This window comes from Larimichthys crocea, chromosome XIX, assembly GCF_000972845.2.
Source record: "Larimichthys crocea isolate SSNF chromosome XIX, L_crocea_2.0, whole genome shotgun sequence".
NCBI classification, from domain to species: Eukaryota; Metazoa; Chordata; class Actinopteri; family Sciaenidae; genus Larimichthys; species Larimichthys crocea.
In genome coordinates this window covers 532124-555848 of record NC_040029.1, presented here as the reverse complement: position 1 = coordinate 555848, position 23725 = coordinate 532124, and the positions used below count along the sequence as shown (strand labels likewise).

The following is a 23725-nucleotide window of genomic DNA, read 5'->3' as shown; positions in this document are numbered from 1 at the left end:
CTTAAACAAAATGTTGACTTTTGGCAATGTGCTCTGGTGTTTTAAACCTACACGTGCTGCTTTTTGGCTGCCAACACTGACAAATTCCCACATTGTAAACTCATCCAGTTGAGTTTGAGTCTTGTCTTTGGCCACCTGATGAATGTAAATCCAATATTTACCCTACTTTTAGCTTTTGTTTGGGTCTCCACCACCTCATGAGGGAGATATTTGTTTCTTTAGCTGCTAAATTCTTGCTTGAGGTCCATTGTACGGAAGCCCTAAACGGTCATGTATTCAAATATTTTATTTCCTCCATTTTCACAAGATAACGGGATCATTTTCTTGCGTTTTTTGGGATAACGAGACTTTGACCAATCTTAATCTTTACTGCTTCTTAGCTGAAATCTTTAATTAATTATGTTATCTAACAAATGAGATTATAGTCTGAGGTTTCTTTCAAAACACATTAAATATGTTTGAGATTCAAACAGTTTTTCACCAGTTTTCAGTCTCAGGATTTTTGTGGGCGGTCCTTAAAGGGTGGCTCGATGACACGCTGAGGCCACCCTGAGCAGAGAGACAGAGATGAATTCATCTCAGCTCAGAGTGTTTCAAAGTTAGTCACGTCAGTTTCTGAACTCCTCCAAAACGTTTTAGTGTTTTTGACACCCAATTTCATAAAATTGTCGATATTTGTAATCATTCCAAATTTGTCTTTCTTCTTTGGTCTGACAAACCCAGAACACACATTTATTCTGACTTTACATGAAAACAGCGGAAATAAAATGTATAAATGCATGACCACTTAGAGCTTCCGTACCATTGTGTTCAGGACTTCTTGGACTATTCAGCAGGGGGGTTTTCTCATTTTTCTTATTTTGCTGCTGTTCCTCGTTGGTGGATTCAAAGGGGGGTCCACAGCAGGGATCCACGGGGCCACCAGAACTCGTAGCTACACTCCTGCTGACATGAGATGTTCCAACTTCACAACATGTTTTAAATCATCTATTAAAGTCAAAACACATAAACACGCTCATCCTCCTCCTCCTCCTTCTGTGTTTCTCATCAGCAGCTTCCAGCAGTGAGGATGGAGAGGAGTGATGCTTGGAGGTGGGAGGAGGAGCAGGAGGAGCAGGAGGAGGAGGAGGAGGGGGGTCCTCAGCGCAGAGCAGAAGCTGTGGTGGACGAGCATCGAAGCGGGAGCGCGCGTATAGGAAGGAAGCGAAGGGAAGGAGCTGAGGCAGCTCAGTCGCCAGCAGCGGAGCCCAAGACGGCGGATGAACGGAGGAGCCGAGCGTGTGTGTGCCGTTTGTATTACAGCAGAGTCCGGCAAGAGACCCACCACTTACACCACCAGCACCACCAGCAGCAGCAGCAGCAGCACCGTGAGAATGATGCTCAAACTCATCCATCTCCTCGGGGTGCTCGTCTGCGGCAGCCAAGGTAGGGATGCGCGCGTTGGGTGCGTGGAAAAACCTCGGAGCTTGGTTTGGACTTTGTGGACAAGTTGAGTGTTATTTCTGCCCATCGTGATCTGCAGCAGAGCTGAGCTCAGAGAGAGGGAGAGGGGCTGGATTGTTTAACTGGACGTTATTTTGTAGTTGAAGCACGTCCTGCAGGGGCCACAATGCTTTCTTACTGAAAAGGGGGATTATGATGGGGTCCCTTTTTTTTTTTTTTTTTTTTTGGGTGAGGGTGCACCCTCTGTCCTCCCCGGACAGAAAACACTTCATCATAACGCGGCTGCTTTAGTTTTGTTGAGCTGTTTTTTTTTTTTTTTGGACATTTCATCCAGCTGGACCACCGCCTTTCCTCCTCATGTCCACTCCTTGTCTTCTTGGGCTGCACAGAAACACACGGGAGATGTGGAGATCTTCCGTCAGTGTGTGCAATCTTGTGCGCGCAAGCCTGTGCGTGATATATATATGTGTATATATATGTGTGTGTTATAATATCGGGCCCGTGATGCGGTCACACTGTCTGAAATATGAGCGGAAAGTTTGGAGATATGAGCCGCATTTTTGGGGGGGTTTGTTAATTGGGGGGGTGGCGCACCTGTGTCTGGAGGGAAGAGAGGAGGAGGAGGAGGAGGAGAGGGGGGGTGACACGTTACTTGAGTGACCGCGTCCTGGTCATCGAGGCGCGGGCACTGCGTAAAACACCCCCCCTCTCTAACTCCTCCAGCTTTCTCTTTGCTTTGCAGGATGAGATTATTCCATCTCTCTCCGGCTCAACGCGCATTTTGCAGCTTCTGGATCGCAACAAGTTCATTTGCATCGAGGATTAATCCGGTTATCTCACACACTCCAGGCGAGATCTTTCTCCCCCCCTACACTTGTTAAAAGCACGATGTGTTAAAGAGAGAGAGAGAGTTGTTGCATGGATATTTCTTGCAGTGTGGTCAACACTTGGTTCCTGGCGCGCCAACAGCAGGTGGGGGTAGAGCGCTGCAAAGTGGTGCCAAGAGTGAAGCCATAAGCGACTGGGGTCGTTCAAGCTTGTTGCATCTCATTCATGGAGCCTGGCATGAGCATGCAGCACCATGACCCCCCCCCAAAGTGTCAGGAGGTCGCTCTGGCATCACTAACGTAGACCCTCTGTCACTCCTCCGGTGGAAATGAGCAGCTGACTCGTGATGTGGATGCTCCTGCTGCATCCAAACCGGAGTCCTGCGTTTGTTTTGGCGGTCAGAGCGAGACGCCTCGAGGCCGCGTCCACGTCTTTAGTAGTTTATTGGCACAATCGATCAATCGGCTGCTGCAAACTGCTGCCACGCTGAGCGGCATCACTGAACTGTCTTCTTACTGTTTACACGTGATCTCGCTGAGACTGTTCCCGAGCCTTTACTGGAATATTTAATGCTTTGTTTCTTTCCCTTTGTTGCCGGAGTGTTACATCACCCCCACCGCCAAACCGATTTCCATTCTTATCACGGCTTTTCACAAGTCCGCACAAATTCGACCTATTACACAAAGCGGAGCTGTAATTTGAGTAATAAGGATGCTCAGTCCTCTCTGTGTGTTTTTATCAACGCGAGGCCTCGGAGCAGACATTAAACCATCCGTGGAAGGACTAGGCCAACAGGAATCAGCTCGGTGCACTCTGCAGATCTCTCTTCTCTACCCCCTCTGGCTCCTGAAGGGAAAACATTTGCTTTTCAAGTCCCAGCTCACCATCTATCCTGCACTTGAGTACGCATCCTTGAAGGTTTATGTATTTGGCTTTTACCGGCGCTTAGTACAATGAATTATATGCTTGCTTGGGCTCACCCGGGACTCACCGATGTGATGTTAAGTGGCGTAATTAAGATATTTCGCTGTATCTCTAGGGGGAAATGTCACTGGCTCTGGGTTTAAAAGATTTATGCCCCTGCGCTTAAGTGTCTCTCATTGCACCCCGAGCTCGGGCTTAAGCTCCATGTTTGAGGCTTGCTTACATCCTGCACACTGTACTCAGACTACACACATGAATCACTGGGTAAATATTTATGAAGCCAGTGCAGACTTTGTTCATACATAAGGAGCAGGAAGTTCCTGTTGATCTCCTCGCAGGCTGATGATTTGACGCTGGAACACCACTCACCAGCGTCCATTAAAGACATGCGAAGCTGTTCACCAGAGAAATGGCCTGTGTCTTGGTCCTGCAAGGTGAAATTGATTGCGTTATATGATTAATAGACTAGGACGGAGAACATACATATAGAGAGCCCGTGTATATATGAAAATAGAATCGGCCCCTCGAGGCAGCCGCATATGAGAAATCAATTTAAGGAACGACTGGAGTCAGCAGGCCTCTGAATTGTACAAAGGGCAATCTCAGTGTTATGGATATGCTATTTATTTGCCCGCAAGCTTTTGATTTCTCATGTGTGCCCTTTAGCACTCGATCCGCCGCGTTCAAGCTTCGGCATCGAGTTTGTAAGACAGGAGGGGAGAGTGTTGTATTCTAAACACCTGGATGCATGAGGAAGGCAGTGCCGAGCGTCTGAGCTGCAGGGTTGTTGTGAAACGGTGGAAACGTCGTTCTTTGAAATATAACATCGCCAACTCCTACCTGCGTATGTTCCAGTCTGTTTCCAACTGACTGTAGAACTTTTTTAAATTATTAAAGGGTAATACCAGCATGTGATCAAAACTTTGTCCAAACTCCTTGTTTCAGCAGTTTTTTTATGGGAAATTCATGTATATTTCTATCTAAATATCCTCATCATATATACGTGACCATAGCTGGGTCCACTGGCCTGAAGGGTCAGGAGGTGCAAGGATCAGACGACCACAAAGAGGCTGGAGACGACCACAAAGAGATGCACAATGAGCACAACAAGATATAAAAAACAACTTCAGAGACAAAGAGACAAGGAGACTCATAACAAACCCAGAGATGTAAGAATGACTTCAAAGAGATGAGAATGACTACAAAGATACACAAAGTGACCATAAGGAGACTTGAAACGACTGCAAAGAGTTGCAAACTGACCACAACTACACAAAGGAGATACAAAACCACTACAAAAAGATGAATATGATGACAAAAACAATTACGAGGAGATGCAAAACAACCACAAAGAGACCACAGAAAACAATTACGAGGAGATGCAAAACAACCACAAAGAGACCACAGAGACACAAATGACTACAAAGAGACTTGAAATAGACAACAAAGATACAAAAAATGACCTTAAGGAGACTTGAAACGACTGCAGAGAGATGCAAACTGACCACAACTATGCAAAACGACCACAAGGAGATACAAAATGAGCTACAAAGACGACAAAACAATTACAAGGAGATGCAAGGAGAGTCCACAGAGACACAAAATGACCATGCAGAGACTCAAAACAAACGCAGAGATGCAGAATGACCTCAAAGAGATGAAATAGACAACAAAGATACACAAAATGACCTTAAAGAGACTTGAAACAATCTCAACAAGATGCAAACCGACCACAAGGGAGACACAGAACCACTACAAAGAGATAAATATGATGACAAAAACAATTATGAGAAGTCGACAGACACAAGTTACCACAAAGAAACAAACACAGAGATGCAGAATGACCTGAAAGAGATGGAAATTACTACAAAGATACACAAATTGACCGTAAAGAGACTTGAAACAACCACAACGAGACAGTAAATCACAAAATCAACTCTGCTCATTGTCTCATCCGTCCATCTACATAGCTACTACTACCTCGTAGTTTGGAGGTCAGCTTTGGTACGTTGCCTCGGCAGAGATGATGCTCAGGGGAAACTTGGAAACCTCCGTGCACACGATGTACAGCCACCAGCTCACAGCTCGGTTAACAGGATTAGCATCAGGGATTAGGAGAGCCGCGCTGCAGATGTATTCAGACTTATTCGTAGACGTATTGTCTGGTAATGACACGTTTCGGGTCTTCTGAGTAGCTCAGGTAAGAGCGGAGGCTCTGAGGAGAGAGATATCACACTCCACCGACGAGCTGCAGTAGGTGAAATTTGGCATTTGGTCTCCGGAGGGAGGAAAAAAAAAATCCTTTTTGATTATTTGCGCTGCTTGAAGCAAAAACAGCAACATGTTCAATAATGCCCTCTGCCAACCTCGGTCTATTTTCACTCAAATTACCCATTATTATCATGGAAGTGACTAATGTTCTCCTCGGGGAGTCTCTCCCAACCACAAGCCAAGAAAATGTAGATACGCTAAGCAGTCAGGGTGCTCTTGTAGGAAGAGTTTGGCGCTGCTCATTATATTCTATACTCCGAATCCCAGAAAAGGGTAAATTGGGACGGCTGGAGTGAGCAGTGGGAAGATTTATACAGAGGCAGGACGGGAGGAAGAGATTATGTTTAAAAATTCATTCAATTCAAGTGAATCTGATTGCATCTAGTTAAATTGCATTGCCAGAGATTGAATCAAACTCTGCGGAGTTACACTGTGCCAAAATTAATAAAATGTAATTGAATCCTGTCGAGATGGAATCAAATTAGGCCGGAGTGACGTGATTGGAGGAGGCAGCTGCGGCATGTTGCTCCTGTGGGTTCGTCTACTGTTTTACATCAGTCCGGGGCGAGCCAAGCAGGAGACCCTCTGGCTCCTGCTTATGTGTGTCCTGCCAGTCTAAATGCCAGTCTAACTAGCAGGCTAATAGGCAGAACCAGGATGCCAGGGTGACAACAGAAATCAGTGGGCCCACTGGCTGACTGACAGATGGATGGAGTAAAGCGGCTGCATGGTCTCCTGTTGCTCAATTTATTCCTATAGCGTCTTTGGCGCGGCGTGTACTCGTGTGCTCTCACACATAGTCACACACTTCACAGCCCCGCTACTCCAAAGCACGTCCTCTCGCGGGGATGCTGCACTGTTGGTCTGGGGCTTAGTTTTGGGTTTGGGCACCGGAAGGCATGATTAAATGAAGAACAGAGGGATCAGAGAAGTGGCAGAAGAGCTGCAGAACAACTCCAGCTCGGCCTGAGCGCCTTTCAGTGACCCACTTAGGCCGTATTAATAACCACACTGAAGTTACAGGCCTGTACCTATGATGTTTGCTGTGATACAACACATGCATGCACAAAAAAAAGAAGTGGTAAATCTGTAAGTATGCATGCAAATCATCCATATTGTTACCTGGTTTGTGCACCGATTGGAAATTGGCACCCACGATTTGTCCACTCAACCAATGAGGAGGCAGTAAACAGTGTGGTTTGACATCAGAGGAGTCACAGTCGAAGACGAGTCCACCGCATAGATATAAAAAGATAAACAAGGTGAGCCGGTCGATGCATGAGCCGCTTATAAATACTAAAACAAAAGCGATAGAGATGCGTCGGCGGTCTGTTGAAGCTTGAATGTGGCTCGAGTAGTACACAGTTAGTACCTAGATTAACCACCACTGGAGACCATTCTCTTGATTTAAAGGCAGTTCTGAGATTTCTTTTAAAATACATTATGTAACAGCATAAAGATATATAACTCTGAGATGTGGAGTTAGAGTTTCAAACTGTTTTTCACCAGTTTTCAGTCTCAGGATTTTGTGGGCGGTCCTTAAAGGGTGGCTCGATGACACGCTGAGGCCACCCTGAGCACAGAGATGAATTCATCTCAGCTCAGAGTGTTTCAAAGTTAGTCATGTTCATTTTCTAAACTCCTCTGACACGTTTCAGTCGCTTGAAAAAGATCACAGTCCTGGAGCTGAGAATTTATTTTTACCTGATTTTGACACCTAATTTCATAAACTTGTCGATATTTATAGTCATTCAAATTTGGCTGGGTGGTTGATAACACTTTCTTCTTTGGTCCGACAAACTCAGAACATTTATTTTGACTATACACGGACTTTAATGAAGGCACAAAACTGATAAAACTTCTAAACGTTGGTTGTGTGCTTCTTTTGGAATCAGCCACAGTTTGAGGTAAAAGGTAGTCTGCAACTCTTAACACTGAACACCCATGTCTGAATATAAGGTGACACGAGACAAAACTTTCAGTTTCCCAATCAACCATTCTTGTTTTTGGGAATGAGAACAAGCTCTAACCCAGGAGTCTTGACTAGCAAACAAATCTGTGGTGAAACACTTTCTGCTTAATTCATATATTTTTGCCTGTTTTAGCCCTTATACTATAAGTCTTGTAGACTCTCTATTAGTGCCAATCAGTTTCTGATGGGTGCTGTGTTGCAGGGTTTCAATAATTCTTCCTAGACGTACTGTACCATGCCTGTACATTAGCCTGGAGTATGTATTTGAAAACAGCAATTTGTAGTAAATGAGCTAAAACCTGGGTGCAGGCTTTTAAGCGTGGACTCGGAAGTTTCCTCAAAGTAAAGGAGACTTTGCTGAGATTGGATGGATAAATTGGTAGTGAATCACTCCAGACGTTGGTTACTGTAAGAGGTGGCTGCACAGCAGATGCACACGCCGGAATAATAAAACCTCTTTATGTGCCATCATTAAAAGGACTTCTCCATGGAAGCGGATTGATGCACTGCAGCAGGTGAAGCACAGTGTAGGAGGTGCCCGCGCTCCTGACAGATGAAATCCTTTTGACTCAGAAGGCAGCAAGATGGGCATAGACGGATGACAGGAAGGGGTGGCTGGATGACAGACTAACAGACAGGCGGCTGTGCAAACGCTGAGACACGATAGAATCGTGCCATTTATTGACAGCTGAAAAACAATATTTTTCAGCTTCCTCCTGCTGGATGTGGGCCTCGCTTCAAGCAAGTGCAAGCCCACAGAGGCTGCTGATGTCTGTACGCTCCATCACAGTGATTGAGGATGGGGCTAATGCTAATTGTAGCCGTGCTGGCTGGCAGACACTAATGAGAGTGGTGCAGGCTTTCGGACACACCTATCAATGTGATGAGATGAGCCAGGGAGTGGCCTTTTATCATTAACTGTCTTAAATGTGTGTGTGTGCTTCAGCTTTAACCTGATGTCCTGGAATAGAAGCTTTATGAAAGGAGAGAGTTTTGGTGAAGGGCAGCGTTTTGATCGACTGTTCAAGGACCAAAAACTGGCATTGAATGTTGGGTGCTGCAAATTTTGGAGCCGTTTATTCAAGTTTTTTGAACTGGTGCTTGTATCTAGACGATATTTAACAACTTCTACATTTGAGAAGAAGGAAAAAATAAGAAATTATGAGTTTCTAGCTCAGAAAATGTATCATTTTGTTTGTGATACCAGTATTTTCACTAATATCAAAACAGTTCAAATGATTCCTGGTCCTAAAACTTGTGAAAAAGTTGACGAAGCAATCCCTTCGCATGGTCCATTTAGTAGTAGTTCTGGAGCTTTTGCTTGTGATACACAGTCTTCCGCAACAGATGGAATCTGTCATAGAAATTACGTTATTCGACCTTTCGTCCATGTCGCTTTTAAGACAAAGAAATCTGGCCACAAGAATCTGGAGTATTGCACATAGTCTCATTGATGTTGTCTTATAAATTAAGAGTCTTGAACCCAAGGATTGTAGAAGTCTCTCAAACCTTGCAGGGATTTGCGATCCGTCTTGTTTTTAACGTATTTTCAAGCAACTTTGTCTTCATTTTTGACGGAGGTGACAGAAAATGAGTTGGATGTCTGAAGGCCACGGTCAAACTACATCGTATACCCCCAAGGACACCGGGACAAACCAGTTTAAAGCTGAGATAATAACATAATCAGAATCAATAGATGAAATCAAAGGATAGGGGTAAATTGAAACTGAAAACTCCACGTTAGAAGTTAACTGAATGTTGTCTCTCTGTTGGCTGGCATCTGTCTGTCTCCTTCGTCTCTCTGCTGGCATTGCAGTTTTTCTTCAGGCTTACAGTATTAAATTATCTTCCGCTGTATTGTGTGGTACTGTATCTATCATATTTCCCTGTATCCATTCATCCATCCATCCATTCAGACACTGGGCCCCTTGGCTTGTCATTCCTGCTGGTTAATTAAGCCAAATTGTGATTGATGGACTCTCTCGTGAATACTGTGTGGTCCCGTTGCTGACCTGCCCAAGGAGATCAACCCAGCTGCCAATCACACCTCACAATGGTCTTGTATAACAAGGGGGCCTCATCCTGGTACTTCCCGGCATTAAGGTGACTTCAGGTTGTCCGGCGTCCTTGCGGGATTGGCTCCTGCTTGGAAATGATGCAGAGACCGTCTTGAAAAGGGATCAGTCTTCTCAGATTTCTTGCCTGGTGGCCAATATCCTTGTTTATGGGAGGCAGTGCTTGATGAGCAATAGATGAGAAAGAGAGAGAGAGAAGGATGGAGGAGGAGGAGGAGGAGGAGGAGGAAGGAGGAGTAGTAGGGACACTTGAGATGTGTTCGGCGGTGCAGCAGAATAGCTTGCAGTGAGGCCAAACATTCTCTGCTCTCCTGATTGCCTCTCCATGCCAGACAATCTTCAAACGGAATCTCCTAATGCAATGTGGGCCAGCTTATTTTTGTTTCTATCTCTTCTCATTTGACTCCCCCCTCTCTCTCTCTCTCTCTCTCCCTATCTCTCACATTTCTTCTTCTTTTCATGTACTCACTCTCTTTCGTGGTCCTCCCACACTGGTGTCATCACCGGCGTCTGTAGGGGGAAGATATCCCGCTCTCCCTTTTACGTGGGAAGCCTTTCAAGCAGGACCCATGCTTAATGCTATTTGCTCGGCAAACTAATGATGTTTGTTGTTCTGCTGCTCAATATAGATATTAACACCTATGGATTTTATGTTACCTGACTCTCAGTCGGGATTAGGGTTGTTCTGTCAAGCGTGTTATTATCTCTCAAAGTCACGATGATCGATTTGCATGTTCTCCAAATTGTAGGCGTGTTTTTAATTACTTTTCATATCTGCATAACTTCCCATCGTTCCTAGCTGGCCTACTCCCAACATGGGGCTCTCTGGGATTGCTGTCTTCCACCATCCGCCGAGTTCCCAAGGACGTATACCTCCATGGGAATACACAAAGGATTTCTCTGTAATTAAAGAACCCGTTTTATCTTTACTTAGATTGGATGTTTACCGACTTGCCTGCACTCCAGGTGAAACAAGTTTTCTCACGTGTCAGTCCCAGTCCTTCTTCGCCTTTGAAATCACCCAGAGTCCCACATGAGGTACTTGGATATTTTTGGATAGACTTCACTGTCCTACCTACTAAACCTTGTTTTTCTTTTCCTGTTCAGTGGCTGCATGTGCACAGAAAACCTGACATCCGTCAAACCCACATATCACTCTTGTCTTCTGCCGATTTGGACCTTTTTATTCATGTCGTTTGTATATTTAACGGTAGAGCAAGATCAAGAATAGTGGCGAGGCAGATTTAAAAGAATAGTGGCATCATTGGCCGTCCTTTCATGTGAATGTATGTGCTTCAGGGCATGAGTCTTGAGGGAGCCTTGTGATTGCATGCATTCCTTTGTAGCCAGCAGGTTCTTGTTGATAGAGCCTGACTGTAATGAGCTCTGCAGCGACCGAAACACCACGAAAACAAAGCCAGTTAATATGTGATAAGTTACAATGCGTATACCAGTCAAAACTCAAATTCTGGTTTCTCAGAGCTCTGAGAAACCAGAATTTTGAAGAACATTTTGAAGTGTGTTAGTCCGGTGTTGGCGATGCTTCACAGCAGGTTTCTGCCACCGCTATCTTGTTAACTCGAAATTCTTGGTATTGTAGCCAGAATACTTCAACAGGACTTTGTAACTGAAGCAGATTAGATTTCTCAGAGCATGCTTTATTGTAGGAACAGAGTGTGTTCCAGTTAGCCAAAGCCTGTATATGGCTCCAGGAACCAAGATTACTTTTATTTCACGCTGCTTTTCATCCATCCCATAGAGTCTGGAGTAGGCGACCAAAGAATTGATAGATCGTCTCGGCACTTGAGGCGAAAGCCTCAGCCGCGGATGTGAAGAAACATTGCAGCTCCTCAGTCAATAAGCAACAAGAAGCTTTTCGCTGGAAGCTGCAAAAGGGGGGGATGCAGCACTGGCTGTGGCAGCTCTCTCCCCAGGGAGGCGGCCTGAGCCACAAATTAATAGAGCGCTCCCACATGATCGGGGAGTTTCATTTGGAACCGTCACGCTACATAAAGCCCCACAGAAATGAGGAGTTCACCGAGGTCCCCCCTCCACTTCCCCAAGAGTCCCCAAATAACCTGTGTGATTGTAACACTCTGCCCGCTGCTGCTCCCCCAACCTATGCACCTCCCTCCTTGAAACTCCTTGGCTGGCAAGGCTTTGCTCATCTTTGTTCAATTACCAAGAGTGTCACACGTTTGCGATTGCCCCCTTTTGGCTTGCCAGCTCTCGAAAAGCATCCCTAAAATACTTCTACAATTCAATTTTCACAAAAGTATCCAAAGAAAGCTCTAAACGACGACGATTCCAAATTAAAAAACACCGTAAATGATTTTCCTCCTGGCTGTCCTGATTTGTTGGCCTACAAATTTTAAGCTCATCTCAACATTTCTGAATTTTTTTTTCCCCCCAACTCATAAAAACTCATTTGACAACGGCGTGAAATTCTTAGTGACAAATGTGGAGACTGGTGTGCCCCCGAGGCCTGCTTTACTCTTATCATTATCTTTGCAATGCCTCAGATTAGACACAGCAACCAGCTCTCTCACAACAGCTTGCCTCGGAGCGAGGATTAGCACAATGACTAATCACTCAACTAACTGGACACAAAACATAAAATTCTGATTCATATTTTGTCACAAAGTCGACTTAATAAAAATTGGCGTAGAATATTTGCTTTTGGCGTAACATCGGCTACGACTATATATTTAGAGAGAATAACCCAATCATCTTTTTGTCTCAGTTTTACAATTTGCACAATGCTGGTTTTAGGGTATATTTAAGTAATGCATGACGTCTTTCAGGATCTTCAGAAGCCACCTTAAAGTCCCGTAATCATGAAAATCTAATCCAGAGCTGGAAACTAATTTAAGATACAAGGTTTAGCCAGACTAACAATGAGACTTATGGATGGTAATGCTAGTCTGACAGTTGGTTGGTCCGTCACTTGGCTCCAGTTTGCCCCAAAAGTTTGGATGGACATTCATGATCCCCAGAGGTTGAAGTCTACTGACTTTAGTTTGTCTCTGTTGCCATCACAAAGTTGACATCTTTGGTTATTAGTGAAATATCGCCACAGCTTTTCGATAGGTTGTCCTGAAATTTTGGATGGGCATTCATGGTCCCCAGAGGTTGTAGTCTACTGACTAAAGTGATTCTTGAGCTCCCCTCTAGCACCACATCTTTAGTTATTGGTGAAATGTCTCCACAACTATCAGATGGATTGTCCTAAAACTTTGAATGGACATTCATGGTCCCCAGAGGTTGAAGTTTACTGACTCTAGTTCATCTCTGTTGCCACTACAAAGTTGACATCTTTGGTTATTAATGAAATATCGCCACAGCTTTCTGATAGTTTGTCCTGAAATTTTGGATGGGCATTCATGGTCCCCAGAGGTTGAAGTCAGCTGACTAAAGTGATTCTCAAGCTCCCCTTTAGCACCATATCTTTGATTATTGGTGAAATGTCTCTGCAACTATCAGATGGATTGTCCTAAAATTTTGGATGGGCATTCATGGTCCCCAGAGGTTGAAGTCTACTGACTTAAGTGATTCTCAAGCTCCCCTCTAGCACCACGTCTTTGGTTATTGGCGAAATGTCTCTACAACTATCAGATGGATTGTCCTGAAACTTTGGATGGGCATTCATGGTCCCCAGAGGTTGAAGTCTACTGACTTTAGTTTATCTCTGTTGCCATCACAAAGTTGACATCTTTGGTTATGAGTGTAATATCTCCACAGCTTTTTGACAGATTGTCCTGAAATTTTGGATGGGCATTCATGGTCCCCAGAGGTTGAAGTCTACTGACTTAAGTGATTCTCGAGCTCCCCTCGAGCACCACATCCTTTGGTTAGTGGTGAAATGTCTCTAGAACTATCAGATGAATTGTCCTAAAACTTTGGATGGACATTCATGGTCCCCAGAGGTTGAAGTCTACTAACTTTAGTTCGTCTCTGTTGCCACCACAAAGTTGACATCTTTGGTTATTAGTGAAATATCGCCACAGCTTTTAGACAGATTGTCCTGAAATTTTGGATGGGCATTCATGGTCCCCAGAGGTTGAAGTCTACTGACTTAGGTGATTCTCGAGCTCTCCTCTAGCACCACATCTTTGGTTATTGGTGAAATGTCTCTACAACTATCAGATGGATTGTCCTAAAATTTTGGATGGGCATTCATGGTCCCCAGAGGTTGAAGTCTACTGACCTTAGTGATCTGCTGAGTTCCCATCTAGCACCACTGCGAGATTGACATCTTTGGTTATGAGTGTAATATCTCCACAGCTTTTAGACAGATTGTCCTGAAATTTTGGATGGACATTCATGGTCCCCAGTGTTTGCAATATACTGACATTTTTGGTTATATTTGACATTTTTGGCCTGTTACATAAAGATGGACAAGTACAAAAATGAAGAATATCCTGGATATGGCTGCATCCATCTTATACTGGTGACTTCATTTGGAGCCAGTCTGCTCGGTAGTGATCAGGGTCGAAGCCACATTATTAAGGTCCCCCCCATGGACGAATTTAATCCATCCTGACATGAAACCCCCTTTTTATCCCATCAAATAAAACCAAACGTATCAGAAAATGTGTAATGTCTACTCTCATGTCCCATCTGCTAACATGGAGGGGGCGGCGTTTATGAACTATCCTGCTGCCAGCCACCAGGCGGGCGTTCAAGATGTGTTGGCTTCGCTTTTGGCCGAGCTGTCATGTCGTCCATCTTCATACGCAGTCATCGGTCCAGCCTCACAGAGCCGCTAGCATGGCTGTACACTCTGATATGCAATCATTCCATCAACCATCCTCGTCTTCCTCCAGTCGAATAATACCCGCCAACACCCCGCGAAGAATATACACACAATATAAAACGCAATTTAGTCTCATTGTAGTCTGCTGGAGAGGTCACCCTCTTCTATAGTGAATGATTTCCCAGTATGAGAATAATAAATCAGCATAGAGGGAGGTCTGACACCAAAAACTGATATTTACCGTTGATGTTTTCGTCCATTTCAGATGCGAAAAATCTGAATCTACATTGAGCCAATTATCTGTGTGAATAAAATAACACCCCTCCAGAACAAAACAAGGAACATTGCATCACAAGTGGGTTTTTTTATGATTATTATTGTTAAGCATTGTATTCAGTGTAAACTTTCATGACACGACTACAGGGAATCTAAAGACCACAACGGCGGGCATGTAAGTCCTTGGCGGTGAAGGTCACAGAGTTATTTCTATCTCAAGGCTTCACTTAAAATCATCAGACTGGATTCTAGAAAAAAAACAGACAATTTATTTCTGGTTTCTGTCTGTGACATAAAAAAAAAAAAAGGTGATTGTTGTTTGCCAGAGATACAGTATGGGGTAACAATTTTCACCACACTGCAGGCTGGCTGTATTGATCTATTGTCTCAGAGTGTAACAAACAATTTTCCTTCTGTCTTTCTCCTCCACTTTGTTCCTCCTCCCTTCAAGAAAGGAGTATCTGTTAGCTTTATGAATACTGATCACCGCTCACACTGCTCCATCCACCCGAGGTGTTGTCAAGAAAATTGAGGCGGTGAGAAAAATGTGTGGACTTTTGGGTGATAGCTTTCATTACTTGTCACCTACAGGCCGATAAAACTTTGTCCTTAAACACAGGACATTCGCCAATGCTTGTCACGACTGTTACCAGGGATTTATCCCACCCGAAAACGTCGCTCCCTCGAGTGCGACCGCGGATGTTTATGTGGCACTGCTCGCTTACGTAACCGTTCACTTGTACAAAACCTGAGAAAACTGGGAACCCGTCACAGCGTCCGAGCCCCGCACCGCGCTGCCTACCAAACAAAACCATTTGTTATGAGCTGGGGGTGGCTGTGTTCGCTGTGATGGAGTGTGAGGAGCTTCGCCGGGCGTGACGCATGGAGCTCGAGCTCTGGCGGATGTTGTGTCACTCCAAGGTTGTTTAATGGGAGTCTTTTCTTGCCTGTTATAGATTCAGCCGACTTGAGGCTCCAGCACCTGAGCGCCGCATCCTGGGCTTCTTCTGCTGCGGATATGAGCCGATCCAAAGCTCATAGGTCATCCCGCTGTGAAGTCTGACAGTGTGTGTGTGTAAATCAAATACGGTTCTTGCAAAGAGCTGCTAAAGTGGAAAATGAGTTATAAAGGAGGGGGGGGGATAGACTGCGGCTGTGTGTGTGTTTGTTTGTGAGCGTATTTATTTCAGGATTTTGCTTACTCTTTGATTTCCGCTGTTTTGGGTTTTGCCCCCCTCCAGCTCGAGCCTCGCGGCGTTGAGTGAAGATCCACTGCCCGTATCTGCCTGTATCAGCAAAATAATATGCAAAGCAACACACACATAGGCGTGCAGGCGCAGGGGGAGTAGCACACACACATTTCCAGGAGTACCCCCCCACCAACCCCCCACGTCTTGTGTTACGCCCGGCGCCCGGCTTGAAAACCGGTGAGATAATTGCAAAAGTTTTAATTCAATTTTCAACCATCCGACGCCGGGAGAATCAGATAAGTGGAGGAGAAAGTTCAAGCGCTGAATCAGAATCAGGACCTCCCAGCTAGCCGGTGATTATAGTCCAATCATAATCTCTTGGCGGGATTCCTACTTCAGCAAGTGATCATGAGAAGGCCCGATAGTCCATCAGCGGCGCAGAGGGAGGGAGATGCACTCAGTAGCGTGGCCTGCTCTCACCATGCTCAGCCATCTGCGGCGTCTTCACCATCACAACAGAGCTGCGGGACGCCTGTTTTACTTCAAGAAGTAGAAAGCCAAAAGAAAAAAATGCTAAGCGAGGTCACCGGTGCGACACTTACTCCCTCAGACGCGTCTGAACACGTCGGACTATAATGAGTGTTTGTCCTCGCGCGGCACACAAACTAAGAATCAATTAGGTTATTCCACAATCCCGGAGTTAATCCCGCACGCCGCCAAGCAGCCAGTGTGTGATTTGACATGCCGATTATCTGACAGCATGTGTTCGGGCGGGTGTTTGCGCAAAACGGGTGGTGCGAGCCGCCGCTCAGCATGCACCTTCACAGAAGCCGCTTGACATCCGAGCGGCAGGAGAGAGCTGCTCCCGCCTCCTCGGGAGCTGTAAGTCACTTTAAATTTCTCTCTCGCCTTAGTTTTTGTTTCCTGACATCTATCCCGTAATGCTGTTTCACCTGCATGCTGTTTGTGGAAGAGGCACGACCGCGATATCGAACCTTCAACTCGTCCTATATGGAAATCCATCAAATTGAAGGTTTGTGTTTGACGGGAATGCAGAAGGACTGAAGGGGTCGGGTGATTCCTGGAAAAAAAAACACTTTCCTGCCTTCAGCCGACAGCGACCCGTGCACTCCGATCACTGTTTGTGCGTAAACAAACACGTATTTGCCATTTCACACGAGTGAGAGTCAGGCGAAATGGCCCTGCGACGCTGTGAAAGAAAGAGAGAGAGAGGCTATTGTTTGCTGTGCCGGGCCAGTGATGCTATCACTGCTAATCTACTGACTGGGTTATTGTGCCAGGAGCTGCCAGAAGAGATGGCTCCACTCCATATGTGGGGGCCAGTTAGAGGGCTCGGGGTTTGTGGCAGTGTGCATATGTACGTTCTGGGTGTGCTGTTTCACGTTACAAGGGGAGATAACGTTTGATGTAATGACCTTCCTGCCCGGCTCTGTGGGTGTTTGAACACCGGGGCTCTGGCTATCATGATAGAGCAACAGCTAGCACGGATTATGGGTTCATCTGTGATGATCCGAAACTGAAAAATATTATAATATAGAACAATAAAAGGTAGTAACTGTAGTTTGAGGGGGTGGAAATGCCAATGTTTGTTTTAGATTTCAATTAAGAATTTTTTTAGTTTAACTTTTTACATTTTTATTTGTACCAAAAATGGGCGGGGTTGCCCAAAAATGGGCGGGGCTAACCAAACTTTGTTACTTCAAGCCTTAAATTGAGTTGATGAGGAAATGATTCACAGAACAGCCTGTGAATTGAGCTCACAACAGTAAGAGTTTTTCAAAATAAAGGTTGCTTTATTTATTGTATTAGCAGACCGAATTCTTGCCTTAACTGTGATCAGTGCTGAGGATTTCCTGTTAATTTAATTATCTCTAATTACTGTTTTAAAAACCTCTCCACGCTGCCAGGAATAAGATTCTGGGAAAGACTTTTATTTATTTATTCATTCACATTTTGGCATAAATTTTGTCAAATTTAAACAAACTGAGTCGAGAAAAAAGTGGAACGTGTCATAAAACACCCAACCTTTGTAACCTAATAACTGTAAACTGCCTGTAGTTTGTATAAAACGAAAACATTTACACACACACAGTGGGGAAAATTAGCTAATTAATCATTTAATTGATTAATTCAACCCAAATTGGCCAAAATAAAGCAGCTCCAGCTTCTTATGTTGAAGATTTAAGATGAAATAAACTGTTGATCAGACAAACAAGCGATTTGACAACAATTTTCTGACATTTAATCCGCAGAACTAGAAAATTATCCCCAATGATAGCCTCCATCCTTGCACCAGCAGCTGACTGCCCGTCCTCCATGTGTTGCAACCATTTAGTCCATCGCATGTTCATTTCCTCGTCCAGTCATGTAAGGAAGATGTAAACAATAGATGAGGCTGTCTGGAAAAAAGAAAAATATCGACGTGGAGGGGTGTAAATGTCGGAGAGTGAAGCGCGTTAATGAGTTCTCAGCTCATCGCTGAAATCTCTCGACATCATTCACTCTTATTGTTCCGACTCCTGGTGGAGGTCGTTACCGCCCTCGTTGCATTTTTTATTCCGTCATCACACACATTAAATCGGAGGCGTTGTTTGCACACGTGTGTAAAACCGATGACTGTGCCTATAATATTATATGAATTCATAAACAGCCTAATTTGCAGTATCTTTATATGATAGTGAGACGGAGTGTGTGTTTCCTCCAGGCCTTCACGTTGGTCGTACAGTATTTTAGTGTGTGTGTGTTTGATGGCTCTATTTAATTCTGTGTGTGTACACATGCGCGTGCGCGTGAACAAGTGATTCATGGGCTGTTTTTAATCAGGCGGTAGAAAATGTTATTAGACAGCCTTCTCGCGCTGCCTCCGCCTGCAAATGAGGCGGCCCCCGCTGCACCCTGGGATAGCCTCCTGTAATTAGTTCTGGGAACTCACCTGTTACTGAGCGATACTGAGGGAGGGAGGGGAGGAGGAGGAGGGTGAAGAGAGGATGGACTGCAGGCAGACGTATAAATAAACAGAGAGGAGAGACGGAGGGAGGTGATGGAGGTCGGAGGGGAAAGAGGACGGAGCTGCGCAGATGAGAGGGAGAGGAACTGACCTCGGCACCAACACAGCTCTCGGTTTGCTCGTCTCTTTAACAAGCCAGGAGGCATCTGCCTGACTTCTCCAGCATGTATTAAGACGGGGTGATGCTGAGGAGGAAAAAAATAAAATAAAATACAGTCTGCACCTCCTCCGTCTGAATACAAGAGGACTGCAGGTGGAGGAAATTTGCTCTCAGGTGTATAAACACAGCAGCAGAACTTTCTTGACTTTTCTCCAATAATAAGACATCAGCGGTGGGCTGTAACGAATAGTGACTGAATAAGAGGTTAAACTGTCTGAAATGTGTCTGATCCAGCTGAAGTATTGTTCGTCTATTGTTTACTTTTTGAGAGGTATCATTTTTGCAAATATCAGGTCTGAATCCTGAATCGATACCACTCCAGGAGAGGCAGCCACTGCTGCTTCTTGTATCTATTGCCGGGGAATAATTTCACTTTATCATATATCAGCTTCCAGTGGAAAATAATGGCAATCGCTCGGATAAAAATACGCTGCGTTATCGTGTTATACAGGTTTGATGTCCAGATGAACGATCGCGAGCAAAGTGCACGTCAGAAGCTGCACGAATCAATCGAGTGGCTGGCGGTCGCATCAGTCAGTCGTTTCGACTGAGAAAAAGACGTCCAACCAGCAAGCTCGAGTCAGTGGCGAGCTGGTAAACATCGCAGCTGATGTTGGCAGTCGGTGGAGACCAAATCAGAGCTAAAAGAAGAGTGAATGGACTTAGAAACTCACTGATGTTGTAGCAGTTTTAATGTTGGTACACTAAGTATTAAGCCACCGCACTGGTTACTAAACAACTGCAAAGAATGCTATTGTGTGTTTGCGACTTCAACATTTTTATAAAACGATAATGTGTGTGGTGTTTTTGCTGCCCCCAAGTGGCCAAAAAAAACCCAACCATATAATATATTGGTGCTGCTTTATGTTTTTGTTTGACATTTAATTTAATGGAACATTAATGTGATAGTTTTGAGAGCATTTGCTGCATCCTCAAAGCCTTTTATCAACATCCATATAATAATTCAGATTTCAGTCGTATGTCAGAATGATGTGTCGTCTTCTTGAGACAAGAACCAAAAACAAACTCAGTGATCCTCTGAAATTCATCTCGCCCTCCACCAGTGAAGTGAGAGAGGTTGTTGGTCTTACCATACATGGGTGTCGGTACCGTTTCTAGACTTTCACTTTCTTCAAAAATAGATTTTTCCAGCCTTGAACTAAACTTCGCCACCACGTGACCTGCCTGCTCTCTGGCGCATCACCGAGTCCTGATGAACTGACTGACTGTAGCTGCCGCTAGCCACAGGCTCTCCGGTGAGCTCTGCCTTGACAGCCAATCACAGCAGTAGCCTGTCACTCTCAGCCGCACACACACACACACACATTGGAAAAAAACCTACATGTATACATACAATTTAAATCTGCACATATGCAGACACGTACGCACTTGCACACAGCTCATCGATGCTCCTGACAGGCCGGTAAAAACATTATGAAATATTCAGTAAGTCTCACCGTGGTTTGGGTTCTACCTGTCTCAGCTTTTCTCGTTGCTTTGTGTGTGTGTGTGTGTGTGTGTGTGTGTGTTTGTTTGTACCGGCGAGGAAGAGAAACCGCCTGTGTGCATGTTGGCATCAGTTTCCGTTCCTCCTTATGTGGATACATTCGGTGTTAAAGTGTGTTTGTGCGCGCACGTATACGTGTATTTGATTGCGTGTCTGTGTTTGGCCATGTTTGCACTACCACTCAATTCTTGCTGTCATGCTTGTGTGTAATTGGGTCTGAGCCAGAAAAGCCTTTTTTGTCTGTGTGTGTTGCCTTGTGCTTACATCAACTTTGTTGCTTTTTTTTAAGTAGCATAGCTCCAAATACACAAACCTGGATCCAGATTTTCAGCCTCTCTGTTTCCTATTTGAGCATATATTAAGTTTTATTTCCAGTTATGCATGGCATTGACCTTATCGTAATTATAGTTTGTAAAAATCAGATTCACATGAAGTGCTTTTTCTCAGCTGAAGCTGTTTGAGGCTTTGGTGGCGTCCCACAGGGCTCCGTCCTCGGCCCCTTTGTATCCCATTACACCGGCTTCACCTGATTATCCATTCAAAGCCCGCTGACCCTCGACTTGATCTCGTTTTTACTTTCTAATAGAGATTATACAGTCCCAAAAGTTCCATCCTTGTAGTTGAGAAGTAAAGGTCTGTGATTGCAGGTTAACGTCTGGCAGGTTAAAGGCACGTCTCACTTCCTTCATTTTTGAAAATTACACCTCCTCTCACCCTCGGCTGCCTTTCGGCGAAGGTCTTTTGCACGGTAATATCCTTCGTGATTACTCCTTTGCAGTTCTGTTTCCTCCCACTTGACTCGAAACTTTCAGTCTATATCTGACTCAGACGGTTGCCAGTGGGGATGCTTGTCTGGTGATTAACAGACCACATCACCATTGCAACCTCTGTGCACATTATTTGTAGCTAATAGAAAAGAGACTCGTTACATGATGATTGTAATAACTCCTGATAGAGCAACAAAATTATATTTATTCATATAAACAAGTTGCAAATAACAGGGCATCATTTATTAATGCTGCACTAATAAAAATACATTGTTGCCAAGCAACAAACCAACTTGTAACATACTTTATGATCATGCTTTTTTAGATTCATTACTGCGACTCGAGCGTACAATGTGAGATTATTGAAATGATCAAATCACTCATTAAACATGTAGCAGTTTAATTAAAGCTTATTAAGCCTAATAAAATTACAGTCAACAAATAGTTTACAGAGAAGATTGACGCCACTGTAATGTTTGTACACCATGTATGAAGCTACTGCCATCAAATGGCTAACATAGCTTAGCATAAAGACTAGAATCAAAGGTAACCGGCTAACGTAGCTTAGCATAGCATAAAGACTAGAATTAAAAGTAACCGGCTAACTTAGCTTAGCATAAAGACTAGAAACAAAGGTAATGGCTAACTTAGCTTAGCATAAAGACTAGAAACAAAGGTAACTGGCTAACTTAGCTTAGCATAAAGACTAGAATCAAAGGTAACTGGCTAACTTAGCTTAGCATAAAGACTAGAAACAAAGTGAAATGGCTCCAAAGCTAATAAAATAGCATTGGAAGAGCCTCTAGCACTCCTAGTACTTGGTGCACCAAGTGTGAAGCTACTGTTAGCAACCGGCTAACTTAGCTTAGCATAAAGACTAAAAACAAGGGGAAACGACTAGCTTGGCTCTGTCCAAAGCTAACAAAATACACCCACTAGCACTTTTAATGCTCACTGTTTACTGATGTTGTAGCAGTTTTAATGTTGGTACACAAAGTATGAAGGTACCACCATCAACCGGCTAACTTAGCTTAGCATAAAGACCAGAATCAAAGGTAACCAGCTAACGTAGCTTAGCAAAAAGACTAGAAACAAAGCTAACCGGCTAGCTTCGCTCTGTCCAAAGCTAACAAATTAGCATTAGAAGAGCAAGTAGCACTTTTAATGCTAAAGTATAAATCTACCGCTAGCAACCGGCTAACTTAGCTTAGCATAAAGACCAGAATCAAAGGTAACCGGCTAGCTTTGCTTTGTCCAATGCTAACAAAACAGCATTAGAAGAGCCAGTAGCACTTCTAATGCTGAATCATTACTGATGTTGTAGCAGTTTTAGATGTTGAAGCTACTGTCATCAACCAGTTAACTTAGCTTAGCATAAAGATTAGAAACAAGGGGAAATGGCTCCAAAGCTAATAAAATACACCCACTAGCACTTTTAATGCTCACTGTTTACTGATGTTGTAGCAGTTTTAATGTTGGTACACAAAGTATGAAGCTACTGCCATCAACCGGCTAATGTAGCTTAGCATAAAGACTAGAAACAAAGGTAACTGGTTAACTTTGCTTTGTCCAAAGCTAACAAAATACACCCACTAGCACTTCTAATGCTAAATCATTACTGATGTTGTAGCAGTTTTAATGTTGGTGAAGTGTGAAGCTACTGCCATCAACCGGCTAACTTAGCTTAGCATAAAGACTAAAAACAAGGTGAACTGGCTCCAAAGCTAACAAAATACGCCCTCTAACCCTTTTAATTCTCACTGATTGCATATGTTATATCACAATTTTAGTTTTAAAAGCCCATTGTGGTGGGGGGAAAGGTGCCAGATTATTTCTTGGCTGACACCAGAAACTTCCTGGAGTCTCCTCTGGTTGCCTGGCAACTGGTCATTGCCTAGAAATATATACCACATTTTTAATACATCTTACCGCCTCTGAGCTGCATTCAATCTATAGTTTGTCTGAAGTGGAGGTGTTGCAATGAATGTGTCAATAGTAACAGTTCTGGAGGTGATTTCCTACCTGGATTTCTCTCTTAGACGTTTGGTGAAGCGTGTTTACAACGCCACCACTGTGACGGCACGTCATGGTTGGAAAGAAATGATTGATGTAGCTTGAGACCTTCAGGGGGTTGAAGAGAGATTTCTCACTCAGTCAGTCGTGACTATTGACGCGGCTTTTTTCTTCTTTGCATGTTAACAGCTTCATTAAATATATTCCACACCAGATTAAGAGGCGACAACGAGGCCGCTGGACAACGTGGACGTCATTTTGGAAATCCCTGCACACGCTGAAACATACAATTGCAGTTATAGATGTAGAAAGAGTCGTCCTTGTATCTTTGAAAGGATCAAGAAACCTCCCCGAGGAGCTGATTGAGTGAGAGTGTACTGTTAAAAAAGCCATCTGTGGCAGCCTCCCAGCTCCTGCTGTGCTTTGAAAAGCCTGTTCTCATTCAGCAAAAGGCCGAGGAGAAAAACTTGTCTGAGGATACATTTTGCAAAGTATTCAGCACTTTTTCCTGCTCA

General features: G+C 44.2%; 1 protein-coding gene across 4 annotated transcripts in view; it reads left to right on the top strand.

The window, feature by feature from the left end:
- Nucleotides 1–1114: 1114 nt before the first annotated feature.
- The window catches only part of ncam2 (neural cell adhesion molecule 2), a 277334-nt gene continuing 254723 nt past the window's right edge, over nt 1115–23725 (top strand). For all 4 annotated transcript variants that reach the window (XM_027291621.1, XM_027291620.1, XM_027291622.1 and 1 more), the window contains exon 1: nt 1115–1425. In XM_027291621.1, the coding sequence (XP_027147422.1) occupies nt 1260–1425 (166 nt within the window). In that variant the 5' untranslated portion in view covers nt 1115–1259. The remainder of the gene's footprint in view (nt 1426–23725) is intronic.